This window comes from Protopterus annectens, chromosome 2.part2 (assembly GCF_019279795.1).
Source record: "Protopterus annectens isolate FY-2018-M chromosome 2.part2, PAN1.0, whole genome shotgun sequence".
In the NCBI taxonomy this organism is placed as follows: domain Eukaryota; kingdom Metazoa; phylum Chordata; order Ceratodontiformes; family Protopteridae; genus Protopterus; species Protopterus annectens.
In genome coordinates, this window is record NC_056730.1 from 524787984 (window position 1) to 524810988 (window position 23005).

General features: G+C 44.6%; 1 protein-coding gene across 2 annotated transcripts in view; it reads right to left on the minus strand.

The window, feature by feature from the left end:
- Positions 1 to 3881: 3881 nt before the first annotated feature.
- Positions 3882 to 23005, minus strand: part of NOP56 (NOP56 ribonucleoprotein) — a 200517-nt gene continuing 181393 nt past the window's right edge. Inside the window, exon 12 of one of the 2 annotated variants that reach the window (XM_044063996.1) lies at positions 3882 to 4207. In XM_044063996.1, the coding sequence (XP_043919931.1) occupies positions 4031 to 4207 (177 nt within the window). In that variant the 3' untranslated portion in view covers positions 3882 to 4030. The remainder of the gene's footprint in view (positions 4208 to 23005) is intronic. The other variant, XM_044063997.1, reaches the window with a different exon arrangement.

Consider the following 23005-nt stretch of genomic DNA (forward strand, 5'->3'; position numbering starts at 1 on the left):
GGGAAAAAATTGATGCATCCGTTGTTAGTCTGCCTGGCTGGGGTAATGTGAATGGCTGTTCCTTGTTTTGGTGACAAGCCTTTGCCCACCATCAAAACTCCTGTTGTAGGCAGGGAAAGAGTAATCACTGTTTCTAGGCTGTGGCAATGTTGAGTCCAAACACTTTTTAGGTACCATTTAAGTTTCCTCATATGCAGTCTAGCATATGGAATTAGTAGGATGCAGGATGCCATTTAGCCCAAAGCCTGTAGAATTTTTCTTGCAGATAACTGGGCCTTTGTTGCCAACATTATGAAATAGGTAGTCAGTTGCCTTTGTCTGGCGTGAGATAAGCCATATGGCCAGTTGTATTTAAGCTTGCACCCAGGAATATTATCTCTTGAGAGGGTACTAGTTTTTGATTTCTTTTCGTTGACTGTGTACCCTAGGCATGTTAGAGGTCTTTTCACAAACGCCAGATGCTGTAGAAGAATGTCCTCGTTCTCTGCTTGAATTAGATAGTCATCCAAGTAAGGATATAGTTGTATTCCTCTGTCTGCAGAATGCAATTACTGGTGCCAGGCACTTTGTAAAGACCCTGGGTGCAATAGACAAGCCAAAGGTCAGTGCAGAGAATTGGTAATGCATTGAGCCAGCCTTGAATCTGAGGTATCTTCTGCAAAACTGTCTGATTGGGACATGCAGATATGCCTCTTAGGTCTAGAGACACCAGTCAAGCGTTCTTGCCCAGCATGGGCAGAAGCTGCTGCAAAGTCATCATCTTGAATTTTGGTATATCCAGGAATGTGTTCAGAATAGATAGGTCCAGTATTGGTCGCCAGGCCTTGTCCTTTCTGGGTACCGAAAACAGTTGAGTAAAATCCTTGTCCCTGCTCTTGCTCTGGTACTTGTTGAAAGGCCCCCCATGTCCATGAGGGATGAGACTCGTTTTTGTGCCTCTGCCCATTGATTTTTTTGGCAGATCTGGCCAGCCGTTTGCCTTTGGCAGGGTATGGAAATGGAACTTGTAACCCTTGTGACACGATATTTAGAACCCACTTGTCCCAGGTTATAATATGCCAATTTTGAGAAAAAAGTGCTAATTTTCCCCCTAAGGGTGCTGCCAGGAGGTTAAGTGCTTGGTGGAGGCAGGGGGGAAGTCATTGGGACCGTTTCCTGTATGGTTGTGATTTGTCTTCTCCAACTTTGGAGGTAGAAGCACCCCATTGCTTTAACCTGTAGGAACCTTGCACCTGGGATCTGCCTCTAGGGCGTCTGGATTTGCCCCTTTGAGGTCTGACACAGGAAAGGACCAATTCTTTGTAGGCCAGTGACTACTAAACCTAGGTGGCTGTACTTGTAAAAAATCTTTGCCAGTTTGCATAGACTTAGCTTTGTCCTCCATTCTCTTTAACACCTCCTCTGCCTTAACACCAAAGTATCATGCTATAAAGGTGCATCTAATTTAACTTTGACATGATCAGATTTTGTTCCTTTAACAAAGCATGCCTCCTAATTACAAAACCCATAACTGCAGCCCTGCAGGAGGCCTCCAAAGAATCAAAACCACATTGCAAAGTATGCTTTCCAATAAATCCTGCATTTCCTTGTTTTCTGCACATTCAGAGTTTTAATAACATTTTCTGTTTAAGCAATGCCATGACATGTTGCTGATATTTGAGCATATGAAACTGACAGTTTAAGGCCCGTATAGCCAAGGTAGCAGATGTGTAAACCTTTTTTCCTCATCTATCCAATGCCCTAGAATCTCTGTCAGAGGGGGTAGGGTTTTTTCAGCGGAAGCCTCAACTCCTTTGGGACCCTGTGAAATAGTTTCTGGGTCTGCAGCAGGGTTTTTTTAAAAAGGAGAGTCAGGAACCCTGTAATATCTGTCAGGCTTAACAGGAGCTGGAGGTAAGGAGTCAGGGGTAAGACTAGACTCTGAAAACTCATCTACAATATCTAACACAGGTGGAATGGCTAGTGGCCTGTGTTGAGGTAGTAAAAGGAAATCCCTGAGCCTCTTTAGATTCTGAAAAATCTTGGCTTTCCCAGTGGAAATGCTCCCTCATGGCATGCAAGGTTTCCCCAAAAGAATAGTCCACTGGAGGAGAAGCTGAAGGTATAGATTCTTCAGCATCAGAATCCTCATAGGGGGAAGAGAATATTCCTTATCAGAAGAGGAATCAGAAGAAATGGAAACCTGATATGAAGATTCATAGTCAGTCTCTTGCCTAAGCCTCTTAGGAGGGGGATGGGAACCCCTGATCAAGGTAATTAAGTCTTCGACCATTATGAGCATCTGTTTTTTGGGCATAGAGGTCTGTCTACGTGGCTCTTGAGCTTGTTTCTTTGCTTTAGAAGGTGCTTTAGTCGGTCTTTGAAGCAGAGGTTGGTTTAATGTAAAGATGTTTAGGTCTGAAAACACCCTCAGAATTGCTCAGCGGCTCCAGACCCATCTGAAGGAATAGTATCCAAGGCTCCAATACCTTGAGTTTCCAGCAGCATGGCAGACTCCACGTGAAAGTCGGTAGCGGTCTGCGACTCTAAAGTAGCAGGCATCAGGGGCTGCAAAAGCACCCCACTGAGAACTGGCGACTGGCTTAGGAGAAGCTTTGTCTGTTTTGGGCCTCTGTTCTCTCTCTCGCTCCTTTTCCTTGCGTTTTTTGTGAACTCCGGTAGTCGGACGGCTATCTGACATTTCTGGATAATTAAACCAGCGTCCAAAAGAGTTTAAAGTAAAATCATTCAGACGCTTAATAGTGCGTTGGTTAAATCTAGCACAAAACAGACAACCAGAAATGTTGTGATCAGGGCCTAGGCAAGGAATACAGTAAGAATGAAAGTCCTTATGAGGTATTTGCTTTCCACAAGAAATACAATTATTTACTTTTTCTGACATGGGTCTGGAGCAAGAAAAAAAGTTTCCCCAACGGGGTACTTAGCTTTATTGAAGACTTCGGATCTGAAACTCTAACATGAAAATCTCAGGAGTCGGCCGACTGGCACTTGCGAACTGCTTCTGCTTCGGGCACCGCGCGGCAAGAAAGACTAAAGAAAATGGCAGCTGCATCTTTTATACCCCTGATGACCTGACGTCAGGGAAGGGGCGACAGCAGCCGATGCAGGGCCCAGGACTTTGGCATTCAGGCCAACTGAGGGCAACCTGCAAGCAGGATTACCCTAAATGTAATGACTGCAACAGTGAAACACGAAGAACACCCTCAGTGTGAACCAAGCCCTAACCACTCGCAGCAAGAGTAAATGCACCACTTCAAACCTTGTTCAGAGGAACCTTTCATTTGATGACCACCACCCCCACCACATACTCAAGAAAAGTAGCTGCTTTTTCTAAAGCACTTGCATCTCAGCTTTTTCTGTCATATCAATAAAATGCAGTCTACATAAGCAAAAGCAATTTTTTTGAACAGTATCCAAATCATTTCATAATCATGGCACATAGAACTGGACTATGAAGAATCTTGTTTCAATCAGGACAGCAAGCTAGTCAAGATGGTCTGCATGTTTTTCTAGTTCGTTTATACAGTTATGGAGTCGGTACATGGCAATTGCCCTTTGAGATGGAATCAGATTTCAAGTGTGTCACTATACAGTTCAATCACATTAGTTTCTAGCTTTTTATCTACACTTTTAGCCAGACACAAAATCCTGTCGGAATGTGTGCAGTCAGTGTAATGTCCAGGAAAGTGCAATTACCCTTCATTAAAACAGTCCAAAGGCAGTCTTAGGTCAACTCAAACATGGAAGTTTCCTCATGAGGTTGCCAGTCCAATAGCTGGGCAGGGCTAAGAGGTAGGATCGCTACACTCAGCAAGGTAAAGCTTCATGCCAATCTTGCTTCCAAATATGGCTCATCAACTAACATCACAGAGAGCCAGAAATTTTCTCCTCCAATATCTTCTGAAAAAAATTGTGCTTTGGCTAGCTTGGTTATTTTAAACACAACATATTGCATTAGCATCCTTGTAAATTAAAATCTGCACAAATAGTGCCTACCTAGCAAATGGCAATTTATCCTACAAACAGACATTTAACTTCTACTCACATCTTCTGCTTCCGGGGATTCTTTTTGTTTCTTTTTCCTTTTAACTGGTAGTGATGAAGCTGTACCTTCCAGCTCTACTCCATTCTCTGCACGATCCTGTTCAGCATCTTCTACATTTTCATGCTTTTTCTTTTTCCTTTTTACCCCAGCCTCCTCATTTTCCTGAAACAAAGTTACAATTATTAAAATGCTATACAAAAGTGTCCCTTGGGTAAAGTTAGTATGCTTTGCTATTTTAAGCTCAGACTCAATACAAAAGATTCACACTAAAACAAGTTAATGAATTTGTTCCAGCTCCCAGAACCTTTTACACACATTACAATGCACAACTTTTAAATTTTAAAATGTTGTGTGAAAAGAGCAATACCATCAGACCTACTCCAGTCTCAGAGCCCCAGCAACAAACACATACATGTGCTATCTATAGATACTTCTCACACACAAGAGTTCCTTTCAGTTGATACCATTTTCAGAAACTCAAACTTCATATGGTTGAGACTATATCGTAGTTTTTGAAAACTCAAAGCTTTTGAATGGAGATTGCAGTACAGCAAGGATCAGGAAATTTACCCCTTTCCTCAATATAGTGCAATCTTGGAACTGGTACATACAATTTGCAAGGGGGGGGTGTAAGGGGACTTCACCCCATCCCTTTCCCCAATATAGTGCCATCTTGGAACTGGTGCATACAATTGGCAGGGAGTGTGGGGGGTGCAGGGGGACTTGACCCCTGCAAAAAAAAGGCAGATTTTTTGATGTTGAGCGTTTTCGGAAACTCAATCTTATGAGAAGTCTCAAGATTTTTTATTTATTTATTTTTTTTTGTTTCTGAAAAAAAAATCCAAGTATCTGACAGACCCACCCAAAGTTAATATCAGAAGTTAGCTTGACAGTACAAAGACAATAGATACACAACATTTAGAGACAGATTGACAATATGCATGCACATTACATACAGATTGGACATTAGAATTGGCATGCTGAAAAACCATGATGAAAACTATAGCTAAAGCAATCTATGAAGAGGGAAGCAGGGTAGGAAGTTACATACCCACAGAGCGCACTTGTATCTTCTTGGGTCTGGTAATGTGCATTTAAATTTTGATCAGAAAATGGGGCAAGAGGAATACGGGAGATCCCATAATTTGGGACAAAGGACAGAGAACTGACTTGCGTACTGAAGCCTGTGTGTGCTATGAGATATAAACTGGTTAACACCACGGTTGTATTACTGATGAATCTCTGAATAGTCGAGGCTAATGGGATGAAAGGCCTATATTCTGAATGTCTATAAACAACCAAGAAGAAAGACTGCACATTGTTTCACAAATAGCCAGATGTTTTTCAATGGTTTTGCACTGATGCTTGTTTTTTTGGAGTGTGCTATGAAACTGCATCTGGCATTCAAGATGGTTTGAATGATGGATGCATTTAAAAGGCTGCATCAAACAGCCCACATTCTAGTTGGGACAGTGGCAGTCCTAGAGGGTCTGGAAAGAAAAGATCCTTTTCATCCCAGAATAGACTAGAGTTTAGTCCAGGTAGAGATGGAAAATTACAAGGATCCAAACAAATCCCTGGGTATCTGAATGTAGTGACATTTTCAATAGTGCTAATCAAGGATTTCTACAGGTATGGATATAGAAATGAGCTTTTGCCTGGTACCAAGCAGCATAACTCCACCCACAAGTGATTTTCTTTTGCCCAGTGAAGACATTCTCAGAACCACAGTTAAAAATGGACCATCTCTTACTTAGGAAGGCTACTATGGTGGGTGAGGCCTTGCCAAAATGGAGTCTCTTGCCATTACTATCAAAATCTGATTTGTGACTGAAGACTTACCACTTACCGCCCAACAGGAAGAAAATAAGGAATTCATCAAATTGAAATCCTTCACTCATTACACAGTATTATGAGACATCTATGCACACCCACATTATCAGGAAAAGTGCTTGAGGAAAAGATCATGCAATAAGCCATATACTCAAGTCAACTTTACGGTCGTACAGATCAGAGGAAAAAGTGCTCACCACTGCACAACATTTCGATACCCAGGCTCATACCATATGAATGCGTTTACAGAAGGAAGTTAAATTAAAAAAAGATAGAGTGAACACAGTAAAACAAATATGAAAGCAAAAATGCAACAGCAGGAATAGACTCAGCAGAAATACAAGGATATGCAAAAAACACTACTAAAAAAAGACACGCACACTATAGAGTCAGCAGCTTGATCACTTCAAAGAGACTGCAAAGAAATTCCTTCTCGGTTGCAGTAAAATGAGTGCTGTCTAGGCCAAGAGCTATGAAGGATCACATTTGCTTGGTCTTATTTCTGCAGAACCCTGGTTAGCAGAATCTCTATCAAGACAAAGAAAAAGGTCTCTACAGCAGAAGCCATCTAATTATGGCAACCTTGTGCAAAACTTTGGAAGGTTAGAGGAATGGCTCCAGCACTCCCTACTTCTGTTGACCTTTAAGACCAATTTGTCCAGATGCCTCTTGTGGATGACAGCTAAATATTTTTGTGTTTGGACAAAGTCTGACAGAATATACAACCCATGAAGAATGGTCTGTAATCAAAGGCCAAGTGCCAGCACTGTACGGCTAATTTGGGAAGAGGGCATGAGTGCCTTAAACATCACAACTGTGGTGCTGTTTACAGTTAAATGCACATTTGGTTTCTAGATAAGTTCAAAAGCTTTAATTGCCAGAATCAGAGGTTTCACAGTGTGTGCCCCCAAGCACTACCAGATTTTTTTTTGGAGGAGGATGAAAAGGATTCCTCACTTTTGCTTTGAACTGAGATTCTCGGTGCAAATTCTCCGAATGCATGGCAATATCATTCTCTGGATGTGGGCATCAAGTGTCTTCTGTTCTTAGTGGAGGAAAAAAAAAAAAAAAAAAAAAAAGTCTTCCAGGAATACCTTTTCCAAGTAGCAAAAAGGCCAAGATTAAGCAAAGGCCTACTGTGGTCCTTTAAGGAAAATCTTGAAGGAGCTGGGGATAAAGATGCACTGTTTAGAGTACTAAGCTCTGCAAGCTTCTAAGTGTGAAGAGACGGCTCCTCTGGCAGTTCCTTCGAGTGGGACTGCAGCAGGGTTGTCATCCAGGAAGGAAACTATAAGAATGCCCTTCGTACACAGGAAGGCCAAAGGCTAGACTTTTTTTTTTTTAAATCCTAGGAATGGCAGACAGCTCAAAAGGCAAGAAGGCAAACTGAAAAACACAATCCCACCATCTGAGCCTTTGGAATCACTAGCACACTATACATGGTACTACATAGTTAGGGTGTTCTAGATTTTAAAGATACCAAGCATCAGTAAAGGAGGAAGGACTGCTGATTAAGAAACCTGTGGAGAGATCCAAAATGCATCTTCATGGATTACTAGAACATGAAAATCTCAGGACTACATCACCCAACCCCCCATTGGTATGCTTACACATCTTGGATAGAAAACTATTCACAGCCCAAGCTCCAACATACAGAGCTGGCAGTTCCTTCTCCAAGTGGGACTGCAGTAGGGCTGTCATTCAGCAAGGACATAACAACCTGTATGTCCCCAAGGTTATTTCAGGAGCAACTAACATTGATACCAAGGATCTTTAAAGATGGCGGCGGTGTCACTAAGGTAGGGGTAGTAACCTCCTCCTCAGAGCTGCAACTTTTCAGACAGCTCTGTGAAGCCAGGCTTATAAAGATTCATATTGAGTGGGAGGACCAAGAGACTGTCCCTTAAAAGGAAGCATTTAAGAACTACCCCGAGGTCACACTCAACCTGGTGTGACTTCACACTGCTATAGCCACATTTAACCGCATGCCTGTCTGTGAGGTATGGGCAATGTGGGACAGCTGCACTTTCATTTCCAGGGCATCACCAACAAAGTCTAACTCCTCAGTCTGAAGATGGAATATTCCCCCGGGTAAATACCATTTTAACCATGTAGGTCTGGCAGTTGGCTCCGAAGTAAAGTTGGTTGAAGTACTCTCTTTCTAAATGGCCAAGCACATCTCCACCACCACTTAGGAGCAGTACTGGAGCAAGTGGAGCAAAAAGCCTTGCTATCCGTCAGGTATTCAGAAGCCTGTGGGACCTTATAATTTTGGGGGGGGGGGGGGGGTCTGGCTTACAGGATGCTACCAGAGACTGACTCAAGCAAGTGGGTGTACAGCAGTGATTTCTGCCTCACTGAATCCCAACTTCCAAGTACCTCTTTCATCCAATACCTACTTTTACTCCAAGAGTAGTCACAAAACTTCCCAAATAAGATGCAAGAGGTGAACCGAAGATTTTACCCCTTGGATATGAATGGAGGAGGAAAGACTTTTGCAAGATACGCGCTAGGGCTTCCTCTTCAAACCGAAACCAGTTTTCTCGGGGTGGAGGACCTCTTTTGCCAAGCTGGGTACTGAGATAAAGGACTGAAATGTACCTCAGAACAGCAAACATCTCTTCCAGCTTTTAAAAATCAAACGCAGGCACAAGTGGACAGGACGATTAGTCACTGGTGTGGCTCTTGTGAATTGAGAGATGGAAGAGAACTCTCCTTTGGATTAACAATCTCAATGTGAACATGATTGCCCAAGTCAGCTTCTGTAAAAGGCACTGCAGTTACAATGGAATTAGGACCAGGAGGATGTAGTAGGAGCTGTTTGTATAGCTACAACTGAAGAGACTGGACAAATACGGACTGACATGGGACCCAAGACACTGCCTACTTTGGGCTTACTTTGGAGGAGTGTGACCCTTCTGGCAAAGTGAAGTCCCCCATTTCCAGTGCTCTTTGAGGCAGTGCTCTTTACTGCAGAAGTTTTCATGAGGCCGACAATCCCTTGTGCTAGCAGAAAGCTGGTCGGACAGAAGCAGACATCTTTATTACTGCCTCCAACTTTGCCAGTCAAGCAGAGGGAGAAAGACTTATTTGCTTCCAGAAGATTGGTTATTAAAATCTGCACCAAGTTAGTAGTTGACTGGGACTTGCATGCCAAGTTTCAATTCTGCTCAAGTCATTGTACAGGATCCAGTTCCAATGCCTGCCACTGCAAGGTCCTTTAAGCTAGCATGAAGCAATCCCAGAGGAAATTGGATGACAAAATAGCAAGTCAGAAAACAAACAAACATAAAAAAAAAAAAAAAAAAAAACTACTTCAAATACAAAGGGTCAGAAGACCTCAGACCTGGGGAAACTGCATCCCTTGGTGCAACATTTAGGGGGGAATCTTTATAGCATGCTGACAATACTGTACAAGGGTACTTTTCTTTCAAAAACTTTCTGGATCTCTCGGGAGAGAACCAAAAGTTGCCAAAGGATGCATATGCACCCTGGATAAAAAGCCTGCACTAGGATGTACACAATTATGGTTGGACATCTACTTGTGGCAAAATCTTACATCTATAGAATATAACACATCCTAATATTTGCCCACTCCACTGCAGCAAAGCAAACACCTTTCTTGAATTGCCACTTGTGACACAGGCAAATGTATACAAAAGTAATCAAACTGTATGAACAAGCTCACGTTTACATAACATTATACTTCACAGAAATTGCTGTATATCATACAACCTAAGCAACATTACAAAAAAGGCAGGAATTTAATAGCTTATATTAATCCATTATTTACGGCACACAATCATACATTTATATAAATGAAAACAAACCACACAGACAATCCTAGATGCAAGCATTTTATATTGCAGACTATACGGGGAGACACTCAGCTGTAAACATTATACATCACTCACAATCTACCCAGTCATTTTCAGACAAATGATTACATGGCTCATTTAAGTCCTGCCTTCTTTAAAACCTCATTCCTCCCCTGTAAGGATTGTTCCCTTAATTACCATGTTTTCTTACCAGTTGTTTGATCTCTATTATATTCACTACTTTTAGTATGCTGAGTAACTTTCAATCAACTGGAACTCAAGCAACAAAATCAAAGAAATGCAGTACAATCATGTGTTGCACTTTGCCGCCGCCCCCCCCGCAGAAACATACCTTACGTTTTTAGAGTTTTAAAAAGGAAGAATAAATTTCCCTTACAATGTCTAGGCAACTCGGATTCTGTACCATAGCCCAAAAAATCTCTCCTCTGTTGCACCAATCCACCCACCCAGCATCTCTGACAATATATCCCACAGGGAATCCTTAAGTCTGCCAGCTCACAGCACTCCCAGAAAATGTTCCAATTACCTCTCTTGCTAGTCACATCTCCAATATTTGCTACTACCCAAGGAAAAACTCTTGTCTACTCGAAAGCAAAAATCCTAAATCTAGACTTTGCTGCATATCTGGGAGACATGCCTATATCTTCCCATTGTTTTTGTGATTATCCAATCTCTCTTCCCAATTCTGACCACCCGATTCTTGTAGTTCTCATGCAATATTTCATACGCTCTACTAATTATTCCTTTTTTAATGGTAGCTTCTGTAGTAAACTCTACCAGTGTTGGTCTTTCATTCAGAACTCCCCATTTCTCTCTTGCCTATATGCGGATACTAATCCTCGACAGGGAAGGCAATCTCAAACCTGCAGTCCAAAATAAATTCTTGGCATCTTCAAATTCTATCATCTTTCTCTATTTGCTCCTAATACCTTGGCTCCTTTACCAGTTTTCTCCAATAAATTTAAGCCCACTCTTGCCCATTGTCTATATCCCTAATTGCAGTCAGCAATCAGCAGAATCTCCTTTTTCCATTCAAGTGCTGGCTTAGTTCTTAGGATACTTTCGGCTACTTTACATTTATAGATACAACATTCTGTAGGACCTTTTCTCTTTAAAGGCCTGTATCCAACATCCAAGTCTCACTCTGAGCCCCCCCCCCCCCATCCCTTTCCACTCTGAATTACAGTTTTCTGCTTGTGCTACATACAGGAGCTTTAACTGTGTAGCTCTGAAATACCCCTTCAAAATTGGGCATCCCCAATCCACCCTTTTCTACTGAAAGAACCATCTTATACCACTTGACTTTTGCTGCCTTTCCCTCCCAGATAATGTCCTTCAGCTCTTTATTGCTACCCTCATCCGATTGATAAAAATCATGAAGCCTGACTAGGGACGGAATTGGAGCAGCCATGCTGTCAATGTATAACAAAGCTTGTATTTTCTCAGTTTTTTTTTTATCTTTAGTCTCTTCCAACACATCTCTAGCAGACACCAAAATCATTTTTAATCCATATGCCTAAATAATTCATTTTATCATGTCCCCATAAATATGAATATTGCTAAGCCAATTCATATGTGGGCACAAAATACACAGCTATTACTTGTAATAACTTAATTAACCTTGTATTCCAAAAATATTTTAAACAGTCTCAAAATAACCCAAAACACTGTAATGTCCCTTTCCAATTCTGTCAAATATCTACAAATAAAGCCAGACTGACTACCATACCAATTGTATCCTTGAATTGACTCATCTTTGCCAAATGTTCTAAATAATGCAAACAAAAGGGAAGAGCACCTCTGCCTGGTTCCTCTGCTCAAGTCTTCAACTGGCTCGTGGCTAAGAGGTATCCCATGCTGCAATGAGTCTATCCCCCAAATCTTGTTTGCAGTGAGCTCACATCAACACAAACACGTTGAGAGGAAGAACCAACTCAACATATCAAGGAGTGCTGAAACCAGAGGCTCTACCTCTAGGTCCTCCAGGAGGGGGTAGGTGGGTGGGTTAGTAAGAATGTGAGGCGAGATGGACTACATCAAATGTTATGGTGATGTAGTCCAATCTCGCCTACACTCTTACCCTTGGGACAGCGTCCCTAGCACCTAGACCTTGGGCGGCTCAATGGAAAATACTCCTGAGCACTGTGGAACCAAATGAGGATCTGCCCCTTGATACCAGATCCAATTTGTAATCACTAATAAAGGTGTGAGGAGATGCCCAAGGAGCTGCAGCACAAATATCATCCACAGACACCCTAGCCTGAAAGGCAGTAGAAGAAGACACCAAACGTGTAGTGAGCCTTTACCTTAAAGGGTAATTCCTTGCCATTTGAAGACTAGATGGATTTCTAGCTCCATTTCCTTCATCTGGATAGAGTTACTTTGGAAACTGAAGTCCCTAGTGTGTTGTCTGAAAACGAGACAAAAGTTGACCAGATTTCCTAAAATCTTTTGTTCTATGTATATAGAAGTGTAATTGTTAACATCTTAGCTGAGGAAACTTAAATTCTGCCTTGTTGGAGAATTTAGGGAAAAAAAACAGGCAACTCAATAGACTGGTTGAGATTGACCACTGAAGCAACCTTAGGCATAAAAGGAAGGATTAGGTCTTGGCGACACCCTATCCTTGTGAAATATCAAGTAAGGGGGCCGGACTGATGAAGCCTGGAGTTGAGACCCGCCTAACCGAAGTGATGGTTATCAAAGAGTGTCTTCCAAGACAAAAGTTTAAGGTCACAGGTTGCCGCGGGCTCAAAAGGAGAAGTAAGCTGCTGTAGCACAAAATTAAAGGTCCCATGGCATAACGGGATAAAGATTGGAGGTCGAAGTAGCATAGTCCTTTTGAGAAAAGCCCTACAAAGTCTGTGCGCCATTAGATTGGGTTCATTAGCAACATGAAAAGTAGAAATGGCTGCCAACTGTACTTTGATAGTTGCAGCAGCAGATCCCAGACAGTTGAGATAGAAACTCAAACTGATGAGATGGGAGCATGGGAGCTGTATAGGGATCAATCTGTCTTTCATGAGCCCAAATGGAAAATCTCTTCCACTTACTGGAATAAATCTTCCTAGTAGAAGGCTTGTGGGAGGAAGACAGAATATGAACCACCTCCAGTGAAAAATTATGAAGCCTGACTAGGGACGGAATTGGAGCAGCCATGCTGTCAACCTAAGGGTTTGGATGAAGGGGTGGAACTGTCCTGACATACGAGACACCAGATCCGGCTCTGGGTCCAGAATCCACGGCTCATCCATTAGATAAGGGTGAAGAAAAGGAAACCAGATCTGACGAGGCTAGTGTGGAGCAATCAATATCATTTTGCTTCCCAAAGACGGTGCTTTCTGAATAACCTTTGTTATCAGGGGAATTGGAGGGAAGGCATAGAGAAAACCAGAGGGCCAATCGTGAACTAGTGTGTCCCTGGGTGCTTCCCCTTCCGGGGGAATAAGGGTGAAGTAGCTGCTGCATTTGGCATTGAAGGGGCTGGCAAATAGATCGCAGCAAGGCTGACCCCCATCTGCAGAAAATCCGTTCTGCCACCTGTTCGTTCAGGGACCACTTGTGAGGCGTCAGAATAGTTCTGCTCAGCCTGTCTGCAATCACGTTGGACTTCCCCGGAATGTACGTTGCCACTAGAAAGTGCTGGGAAGATACTGCCCACGCCACACTCGAAGAGCCTCACTGCAAAGGGGATACTACTTGGTTCCTCCCTGTCTGTTCAGATAACAGACCACTGACATGTTGTCGGAGGGGATTGCAATTGTCCCAAGAGGAAGAAAGCTTTGAAGTGCTTGCAACGCTAATAGCACTGCTCTCATCTCCAAGACACTGACATGCAAATGGATCTAGTTTTCCTGCCACGTGTCTTGAACAGTCCTGCTGACATAACGCCCCCCCAATCTGGGCGGCATCCATGGTCACAGTGGCAATCTGAGGAGGAAGAACGAAAGGCATACCAGTGTTGAGATTGCTGGTCTCAAGCCACCAACACAGATCCTGCTTGCACCTGTCGGTTATTACAATAAGGTGGGAGAGTGGAAGGTGCTGAAGAGACCATTGGGCAAAAAGTAGCCACTGAAGAATCCTCATGTGAAGTCTTGCAAGAGGGACTAGCATAATCGTGGCAGCCATGGTACCCAACAGTTGGAGGACCACTTTTGCCTTTACCTTCTTCAATGGTAGTAGAGCGTAGACCCTGCTGTAGGGCAACAATGCAGACTTTTCCCAATTCAAGGTGATTCCCAGACTTTGGCACAGTGTAATAGTGGTGTCCCTGGTCTGTAGTAGTAGATGCCTGGTGGTGGCAGACAGGAGCCAGTCGCCCAGGTACGGAAACACTTGGAATCCCAGACGTCTCAAGTGAGCCGTTACCACTGCCATGCATTTGAACACCCTGGGGGCTGTGGTGAGACCAAAGGGCAGGACGCAAAACTGAAAATGACTGGCTCCCAGCCAGAAGCACAAGTGACTTCTGAATGCCCTGTCCATTTTTACATGGTAGTAAGCATCCTTGTCGATGGAGCACATCCACACATCTTTCCCCAATAACAGGTGAACTGACTAACGTGACCATGTGGAACTTGGACTTCTCTACATGAAGGTTCAAACGGCCGAGATCCAAAATGGGTCTCGGGTCCCCTGTTCTTTTTGGCACCAAAAAGAATCTGTAGTAAGTCCCTAATCCTACTTGGTCTGAGGGGACGGGCTGGATGGCTCCTTTTAACAGCAACTTTTAAAACTTCTAAGGTTGCGGAACCCCTTTGACTGGGTGAGACGTCTGGGATTCTTTTGTTTGGAGGAGGAGATGAAAGAAAGGGAATACGATAACCTCTGGAGGTCATCTCTAATACACACTCGTCTTGGGTGATGTCTCGCCAGGCTTCTGGGTATAGAGAAATGTGACCCCCGACTGGCTCCAGAGACTCGCAGCCGGGCCCCCTCTCATGAGCGCTGGTAGGGAGAGCCAAGAAATTAAGCAGCGGTCCCCCTGGTTACACGGGCCTCTAGGGCAGTGTCTGCCTGAATTTCCACCCCCTCCTCTGCATCTGGAGGGGGAAATCACTGTGCGTTGTGAAAAAACCTCTGCGATTTTCTGAACCACATTTTCCCACCCTTCTGGCCCTTGGGTTAAGGTCTAGAAGGCATGGAAAAACAGACTCCCACGGCAGACAGGGTTTTTCCTTCCTGCTCATACCTAGTGAGAATATCCTTCACCTTGGCTCCAAATAAGGATGAACCCGTCAAAGGGCACATTGGTGAAGGCAGACTAAGTCCTCCGCGAAGTTGCACAGGCGCATCCAGGAGCGTCTCCTAAGAGACTCCGGAACCTGCAGCCCTGCTCGCTCCATCGGCTGCGTACAAGATCAGCCTCATGGAGGAGTTGGTAATACAATTTAGGGTAGACATCCGAGCATTGACTGAGCCACAGTATCAGAAACTTTACCCTGTAGAGAATCTCCCAACTCCTTTAGATATCTTTGGAGCCGTGTAAAATTAGTTCAGCAGCCTTTAAGGCCGCTGAAGAGAACACATGCTTCCCATACCTGTCCATAGCCCTGGACTCCTTGTTAGGGGGATGGACGGTAGATGAAGTTTCTGCAAGTTCCTTCTTGGTGGCTGCTGCCACCACCATAGCATCTACTGGAACGCCTTTTGTAAGAAATTCTCTACGAGGGGGAATGGACAAAAACTTGTTGGGTCTCTTAGGGACCGGTTCCACAGTGTCCGGAGTTTCCCACACTGACAAATGAGGTCCAGGAGCTCGAACAGGGGAGAAACCCAAGAGGCGGAGGGTTGGGAACCAAAGGCCTTCAGGAACACAGACTACTCAGAAAGGTCTTTAGATGGCCAGTCGCCTCTCTCAGTATTGCCAAGATACCTGAAAAAGAGATATCGTCAGCAGACTTCGGGGACCCCTCGGACTCAGAGGTCTGTGTCAGATGTGAGGGACTCATCTTGAGTCAAACTTGCACACACTTTCTGGGTGGCTCCTCAGGTAAAAAACCCTGGGAGACCTCAGAAAGCTGGGGACCACTCATGGAGGTATCCTGAGGCCTTAGGTCTCCGCTGTCCCTAGATAAAGGGTGATCTGATACTGATATCTGTGCTGGAGGGGGAAGAGTGTCGGTACCGTAGGATGCAGCTGACTACCTGGCCAGCACACTCCCCGTGACCTCAAAAGCTGATCCTCCCTGCTCCGAAGGTAGACTAACTGCAGAAGACAGCCTCGGAGCAGAGGAAATAAAATCCGAAGCCGATGCCGGGTCCACGCTCACCACAGCCAAAGTGCTGAGAAGAAGGCTCCGAGCCGAAGATCGACCAGATACCTCCTTCTCAGCTCCAACCGGGTGAGCTGTGCATCTTGGACCCCGTGGACGGCGCCGACTGGATCAGAGCGGAGATCAGAGCAGAGATGCCAGAAGGGGCAACTGGAGCAGATCGAGGCAGACAGACAGTTCTGGCTCCGAAGAAAGGTCCGGAGGAGGAACAGCCAAAGATGAAGGGAGGAAGGGCTCCGGATGAAGGGAGGAGGGGCTCCCGAGCAGAAAGCAATTTAGCCAGCACCGATGAATGGAGCAGTTTCTTCACCACATTATCGACCTAGTAATGGAAAGTGTCCTGGAGGATCTAGAGGACATGGTCGGGGATCTGGATCTCCCTATAGAGGGGAGACCTATGAGTCAGGGAGACCGGTCGAAAAACTGGAGACCGGCTCCGAACTGACAAATCTGACCTCGGCTCCAATAAACCTGGAGCCGATTTAGAAAGCCAGTGGAGCCGAAGAAGCAATTATGGTTTTAATTTTCTCTGGTGGCTCCGAGGAGAGTGACAGAGCAGGAGAGCGCTTCTTGGATGATTTTTTTATCCATCTTTTTGTCTTATTTGGAAGACGACGACTTGGAACTGGAGGATCTTTCCAAATCCTCTTCAAAAGAAGGTTTCAGCAATCCTCTTAAAATTAGCTTGTTCTTCCTCTCTTGCAGCACGCGGGGGCTGAAAGCGTGATAGAACAAGCAGGATTCCTGTCGTGGGAAACTAGAGCCTCTAACTCAAACAGCCTAGAGACAGCGAAGTAACCACAGGGAGGACTAGGTCCTCCAAGTTAAACGGGCCTAGCCCAGGAAATAACGGGAACAGTCACACCACAAGAAACCCACTGCCAAGGGGGAGTAACCTGCTATACAATCAGAACAAGAACAGAAAAAAAAACAAACAAACAAAAAAAAAAAAAAACCAGGGGAGGACTAGGTCCTCTAACTGAAACGGGCCTAGCCCATAAACACCAAGGTAAACGGGATACCAGAAAGTTCAATAAACTGCTAGAAGTAAAAACACACAACACACACACTAGCTATTAAAATCAATTTTAGAGCTACTAAATTGAATAAATAGTAGAAAATTTGTACTTGGCCACGGCCAAGAGCGAGACCATGTCTGAGCGGCAAACAAGATCTGGGGGATAGGCGCATTGCAGCATGGGATTCCCCTTAGCCATGGCTAGAGTATGGCAGAGTCAGAGCAGAGGTTCGGCTCCGAACCCACGGGTAAGAATGTAGGCGAGATTGGACTACATAACAGACGTTACTTGGGCTGAGATGGTTCATGTTGCACTCACATTTTTAAATATGACAGTTTAGTCTTTGATGCTGATCTTTTTTCAACTCCAAAAGAAACATGCAACTCTGCAGAAATTAGTGTAGAAAAAATGCAGAAATCATATACAGACGGTAACTACTGCAACAGATGACAGATGCAGGAAAGAAAGGCAAACATTAATTTTTTTTTTTTCCGTATGTCAACTGTTTAGTCTTTGGATTACCAGACAGGAAATGCTTATTGGAAAGAAAAACTTGGGCGACGTTCTCCTTTACAATATTGTTAAACAAAACCTTTCCCCCCCCTCTTAGCTTCCAAACTTCCACAGGAACACCATCTATCCCAGAGGACTTTTCTGTATATTAAGGGCTCCCTAATCTTGGCGACAGGGCTTTCTACTGAAACAGTTGCTTAACAGCAAAACTTGTGTACATTACAAAGGTAATCCCTTATTTTCTGCTTGGCATTCTAGTTTATCCTCCTCTTGTTCTGTGAGATTCCTCCTATACTTCAATGTCAGTTCCTCCAAATTCTTAAACATAGCTCCCTTTATTTCCACCCTACTAAACTCAATCTTAACTTTACCCGACTCACTAGCTGTATTTTCAGCATTACATTTCTATCCTCTCGAATAGCTCCTGAATAATCTCCACTACCCATTCCTTAAATTCCTCTTCAACACATGTGGGAAAGTGCCAGTATCTCATTTTTATTTCATAACCCTTTGCTTTTAATTATTGGCACATGATCCAAAATGGTTATTGGGTGTGTATCAAGACCTTAAATTAAATTCACATATACCTGTGAAATGCAAATTCGGCTGCCCAGCTCAGTTTTTATATCTTGGTTAATATGCAAATTCACTCCAAACTCCTAATACTGAATTCACATCTTCCATGCCAAATATTTTCATAAATTTCTCTACCTCTCTGTTATACTTTCTCTTCTGGGCCCCCGCAGAAGCATCTTCACTGCTGCAAATCGAATTCCAATCCCCACCCACAAATAATATTCTTTGCTGAAAGCTGATTATTTCTCTCAGAATTTTCTTAAGTTCTATTACAGCAGTTTTAGGTGCAATATAAATACATGTCAGGGTGATCCTCCTCAATGGATCCCTATGTCACGGGATGGGTTGCCAACCGGCTCACGGACAGAACCCACACTGTGAAAGTAGCGGATTCCAAATTCGACTTCAGACCGGTGACAAGAGTACCACCACAGGGTTCAGTCCTGGGTCCTCTCCTGTTTGGTATCTGCTTCTCTGAGGTGCAGGCTAGCACAGAGGGTCTTTGGCAGGGTTTGCAGATGGCTGCAAACTGCGAGCCATAATCGGGACTCCTAACGATGTGGACAGGCTACGGGGGGGGGCCTCACTGAGACGGATGCCTGGTGTCAGGGCCATGGCCTGGGGCTCAGTGCCAAGAAGTGTATTGTCATCCCCTTTGGTGAACTCTGTACCCATGAACTGCCACATGGCTGGCAGTCTACTTAATGCCGAAAATGTGATGGGAGACCTTGGGACACAGGTGGACTGTGGTCTCTCCTTTGGTGGTCACATCGCCACGTTGGTCAGGAGGTGCTTCTGCGTGGCTCATCTCGTCACAGAAGGATTCTCATCCAGAAAAAGGGAGGTCATTGTTCCCCTCTACTCATCACTCATTAGACCCACTGTGGAGTGAAACGCCCCTTTTGGTATGTACCTCGCAGGACATCTGCAGCGGCTGGGGGGAACCACAGAGGTGCCTCGCAGAGAGGATTGCTGGCCTCAAGCAGATGCCCTACGCTGACAGTCTCCTGCTTGGGGGGGGGGGGGCTCTGCCTGGCATGCAGGGCTATGTCAGGCCCAGAACTGTTGGACATGCTCCACTTAGAGAGGTCTCAATCCTTCAGAGCTACGTGCTCTAGGGACCTAGACCTTGTCACCACAATGGACAGGGTGTTCTGGAGGGATGGATTCCTGTCCCAGGGACTTCCCATACTCTGGAACAGACTACCTGTCTGTCGGGCAGAGCTCCTCATTGGCACTCTTCAGGAAGGATCTTGATTGGATGGGAGATGGGAAGTTCGCCCCAGGGATCACTTCTGTGGCTCTGCTAGACAGGGGCACATGAAAATAATTTTCTTGGGTGGCGAAAGCCAGGGTACATTTTTTGGCTAGGCTTATATAGGCCCTAGGGCCAATAGCCTAGGACCTACCTATGAACTTGCCAGCAACCCCTTAGCACTACAAGTCTGCCATCATCTGCCACTTGTATTAGTTGCAAGAGGCGTTCTAATAGAAGTACTTCTCTTTTCCCTTTGTCCCAAATATACCACGGAATAACCATCCTGAAAACCTTTACCAAATTCACATGTTCAGTTCTTTCCATGTGCGTCTCCTGTAACATAGCTATTTGCGCTCTGCATTTAATAAGTCCCTATTCTTTTTTGTATTTATCCGAGACCACTGATATTTAAAGACACTACAGAAAGCATCATATTAAAAATGCATTATTCCCACCTTTTATGTACACTTTGTTAAATGCCTAGTTTCAGCTTTTGTGTTACATGCATATACTGTTTGGCAGGTTGAACTTTTATATATAGTTGTTTCTTGCCATAACCACATCTTATACAACTCTGTTTTACTGAACACCCTACCCCCTACAACTTGCTCATTTAACACTAACACACAACTATGTACACATTCAAATACTGAAGTTTTACCCTCTTAAGAAGAAAATGTCCTAAATGGACAGCCACACTCGCAGACTTGAGTCAACCTAAAAAAGAAGTTATGTACTCACCATAACGTTCCATCTGAGTAGTTATACTTCATTTTTCTGCAACCTGTGGGTATACGGATCCGTATCGGATCAGAGCCGGCAACTTTTTCTTCTAGCATCTGCTCCAAGCTCCTCCCCTTACCCACAATGCCCTACCATATCCCATCTTCCCTGAGATCAAGTTTGCTGCAACTAAGAATATATATGCAACTCAACCCCAATAACCAACCTGAAAACAGGATAAGGTCCGGGGGATGGAATGTTGCAGAAAAATGAAGTATAACTACTCAGATGGAACGTTATGGTGAGTACATACCTTCTTTACCTGAAGTAGTTAACTTCATTTTATCTGCAACCTGTGGGACAGAGTCCCCAGCTACTCAGATCCTGGGAGGCCCTTATGGAAGGATATTCCTGAGCACCGCAGAGCCAAAGGATGCTCTACCCCTCGAAATCCGATCCAATTTGTAATGGGAAATGAAGGTATGTGAATTGGCCCATGTCGCTGCTGCGCAAATATTGTCCAAAGGTACCCTGGACCAAAAAGCTACAGAAGTCACCATGGACCTGGTAGAGTGAGCCTTAACTATACCAGGAGGTAATGAACCTTTTGCTTTGTAAGAATGTGAAATGCAAAAAGTGATCCATCTGGCTAAAGAAACTTTAGAAACAGCTTTTCCCATAAATGCTTTGGAAAAAGACAATTGGTCAGTCTTGCGAAAAGACGTGGTTCTATGAAGATAGAAGCGAAGTTGTCCATGAACATCCAACAAATGGAGTTGGAGTTTACCTTTATTTTGAAAGTTGGGAAAGAAAATGGGCAGATTAATGGGACTGGTTTAGGTTTGCTTCAGATGCCACTTTAGGTAGGTAGGAAGGGTTAGTACGGAGGGAAACTTTATCCCTATGGAAGACCAAATAGGGAGGCACAGCAGATGAAGCTTGAAGCTCAGAAACTCTCCTAGCCGAAGTGATGGCTACTAGGAAAGCTGTCTTCCAAGATAAAAAAATTTTTTTTTAAGTCCACTGACGCTGCGGGTTCGAAAGGAGGGGCAACCAATGCCTGTGAAACAAAAGTAAGGTCCCAAGGAGGTACAGAATCCTCGACAGGGGGCTGTAGCAGAAAAGTACCTTTGAGAAAAGCCTTGCACAGCCTAGAGGAGGCTAAGGCCATGTTGTCTTCGCCAACGTGAAAACTGGAAATGGCTGCCAATTGTACTTTCACTGTGGAGGAACTAGCTCCTTACTGAAAAATGCTAGACAGGAAGTCCAACACCGCTAGAACAGGAGATGTAAAGGGATCTACATCTCTGTGAAGCCCAAATGGAAAAGCACTTCCATTTACTGCAATATAGTTTTCTAGTGGAATCTTTGAGAGGCCACTAGAATAGATTTGACCTGGGATGAAAGAGTCCTGGTGATTAACGTAACTGGAGCAACCAAGCTGTAAGCTTAAGGCTGCCCAGATCGGGTGGACGTGTCCCCGGATGGGAAATTAGATCCGGGTAGGGATCCAGAACCAACGGGGGAGCTAACGAGACCAAAGGAATGGGAACCAAACCTGATGAGGCCAGAACGGGACAATGAGGATCACTTTGCACCGTAGTCGGCAAGCTTTCTGAAGAAACTTCGGAATGAGTGGCAACTGAGGTTAAGCATACAGAAGCCCGGGGGGGTGGTGGACTACAGCATCTCTGGGGACTTCCCCTGGTGAGGGAATCAGGGCGAAGAACTCGCTGCACTTCGTGTTGGAAGGAGACACAGATCGCAGCAAGGCTGACCCCATGCCCAGAAAATCCTCTCTGCTACAGTTTCAGAGACCACTTATAGGATCAGAATGGCCCGGCTCAATCTGTACGCTAAAATGTTGGAGAGCCCCGGGATGTGCGTTGCTATCAGACACCGACTGGTGGAAATCACCCATTCCCACACTCTCATGGCCTCGCAACATAGGGGGCATGATCTGGTTCCCCCCTGCATGTTGATATACCAGACAGACATGTTGTCTGACAGACATGTTGTCTGACGATTACAATCAATCAGAAAGAGAGGACTGTGTGAAAGGCTTCCAACACTAAAAGCCCTGCCCTCATCTCTAGAACATTGATGTGCAAATTGGTGTCTGTGTTTGGGACCACGTGCCCTGGACTGTCCTTCCCAAACAGTGCCCCCCCCCCACCAGAGTTGGGAGGCGTCCGTGGTCACTGTGGTTTGGACTAGGTGGAGGCAAATGGACATCCTGTTGATATTTGCAGTGACGTTAACCACCAAAGAGATGTCCTGCAGACGTGGCTGATCTTGATCGGAAATTCCATGGGTAGGTCTAGCCAGGACCACTGGAGTCCATTGAAGAACCTGCATGTGAAGACATGCATACAGGAGAATAGATATGGCGGCAGCCATGAAGCCCAGAGCCCGGAGAACCTCACTCGCCTTTGAAGACTGGGAGTTCGCTATCTGAGCTATGTGGCCCGTGAGATGTAGAATCCTGTCTGGAGTTAGCAATACCTTCATCTGCAAAGTGTCTAACCGTGCCCCAATGAAGTCTAGAATTTGTACTGGTTGGAAATGGGATTTGTGAACATTGACTAATTCCCAGTGAATCTGCTAACCGAATGAAATAATTTCGGGCCAGCCACAAGTGATGCCTGTTGTGCACAGTGAAGAGACAGTTGTCCAGGTAAGGAAATACCTGAATACCCTGAAGCCTCAGGTGGGCCACTACAACTGCCATTACCTTGGTGAACACCCCGGGGACTGTGAGACCAAAGGGTAGGGCCCTGAACTGAAAGTGACTGGCTCCCAGCCGGAAGCGCAGAAACCTCCTGGAGCTTCTGTGTATTTTGATGTGGTAGTGAAGGTCTAACTAGAACATCCAGTCTCACTCTCGGAGTGAAGGTAGAATGGACTGTAGAGTGACCATC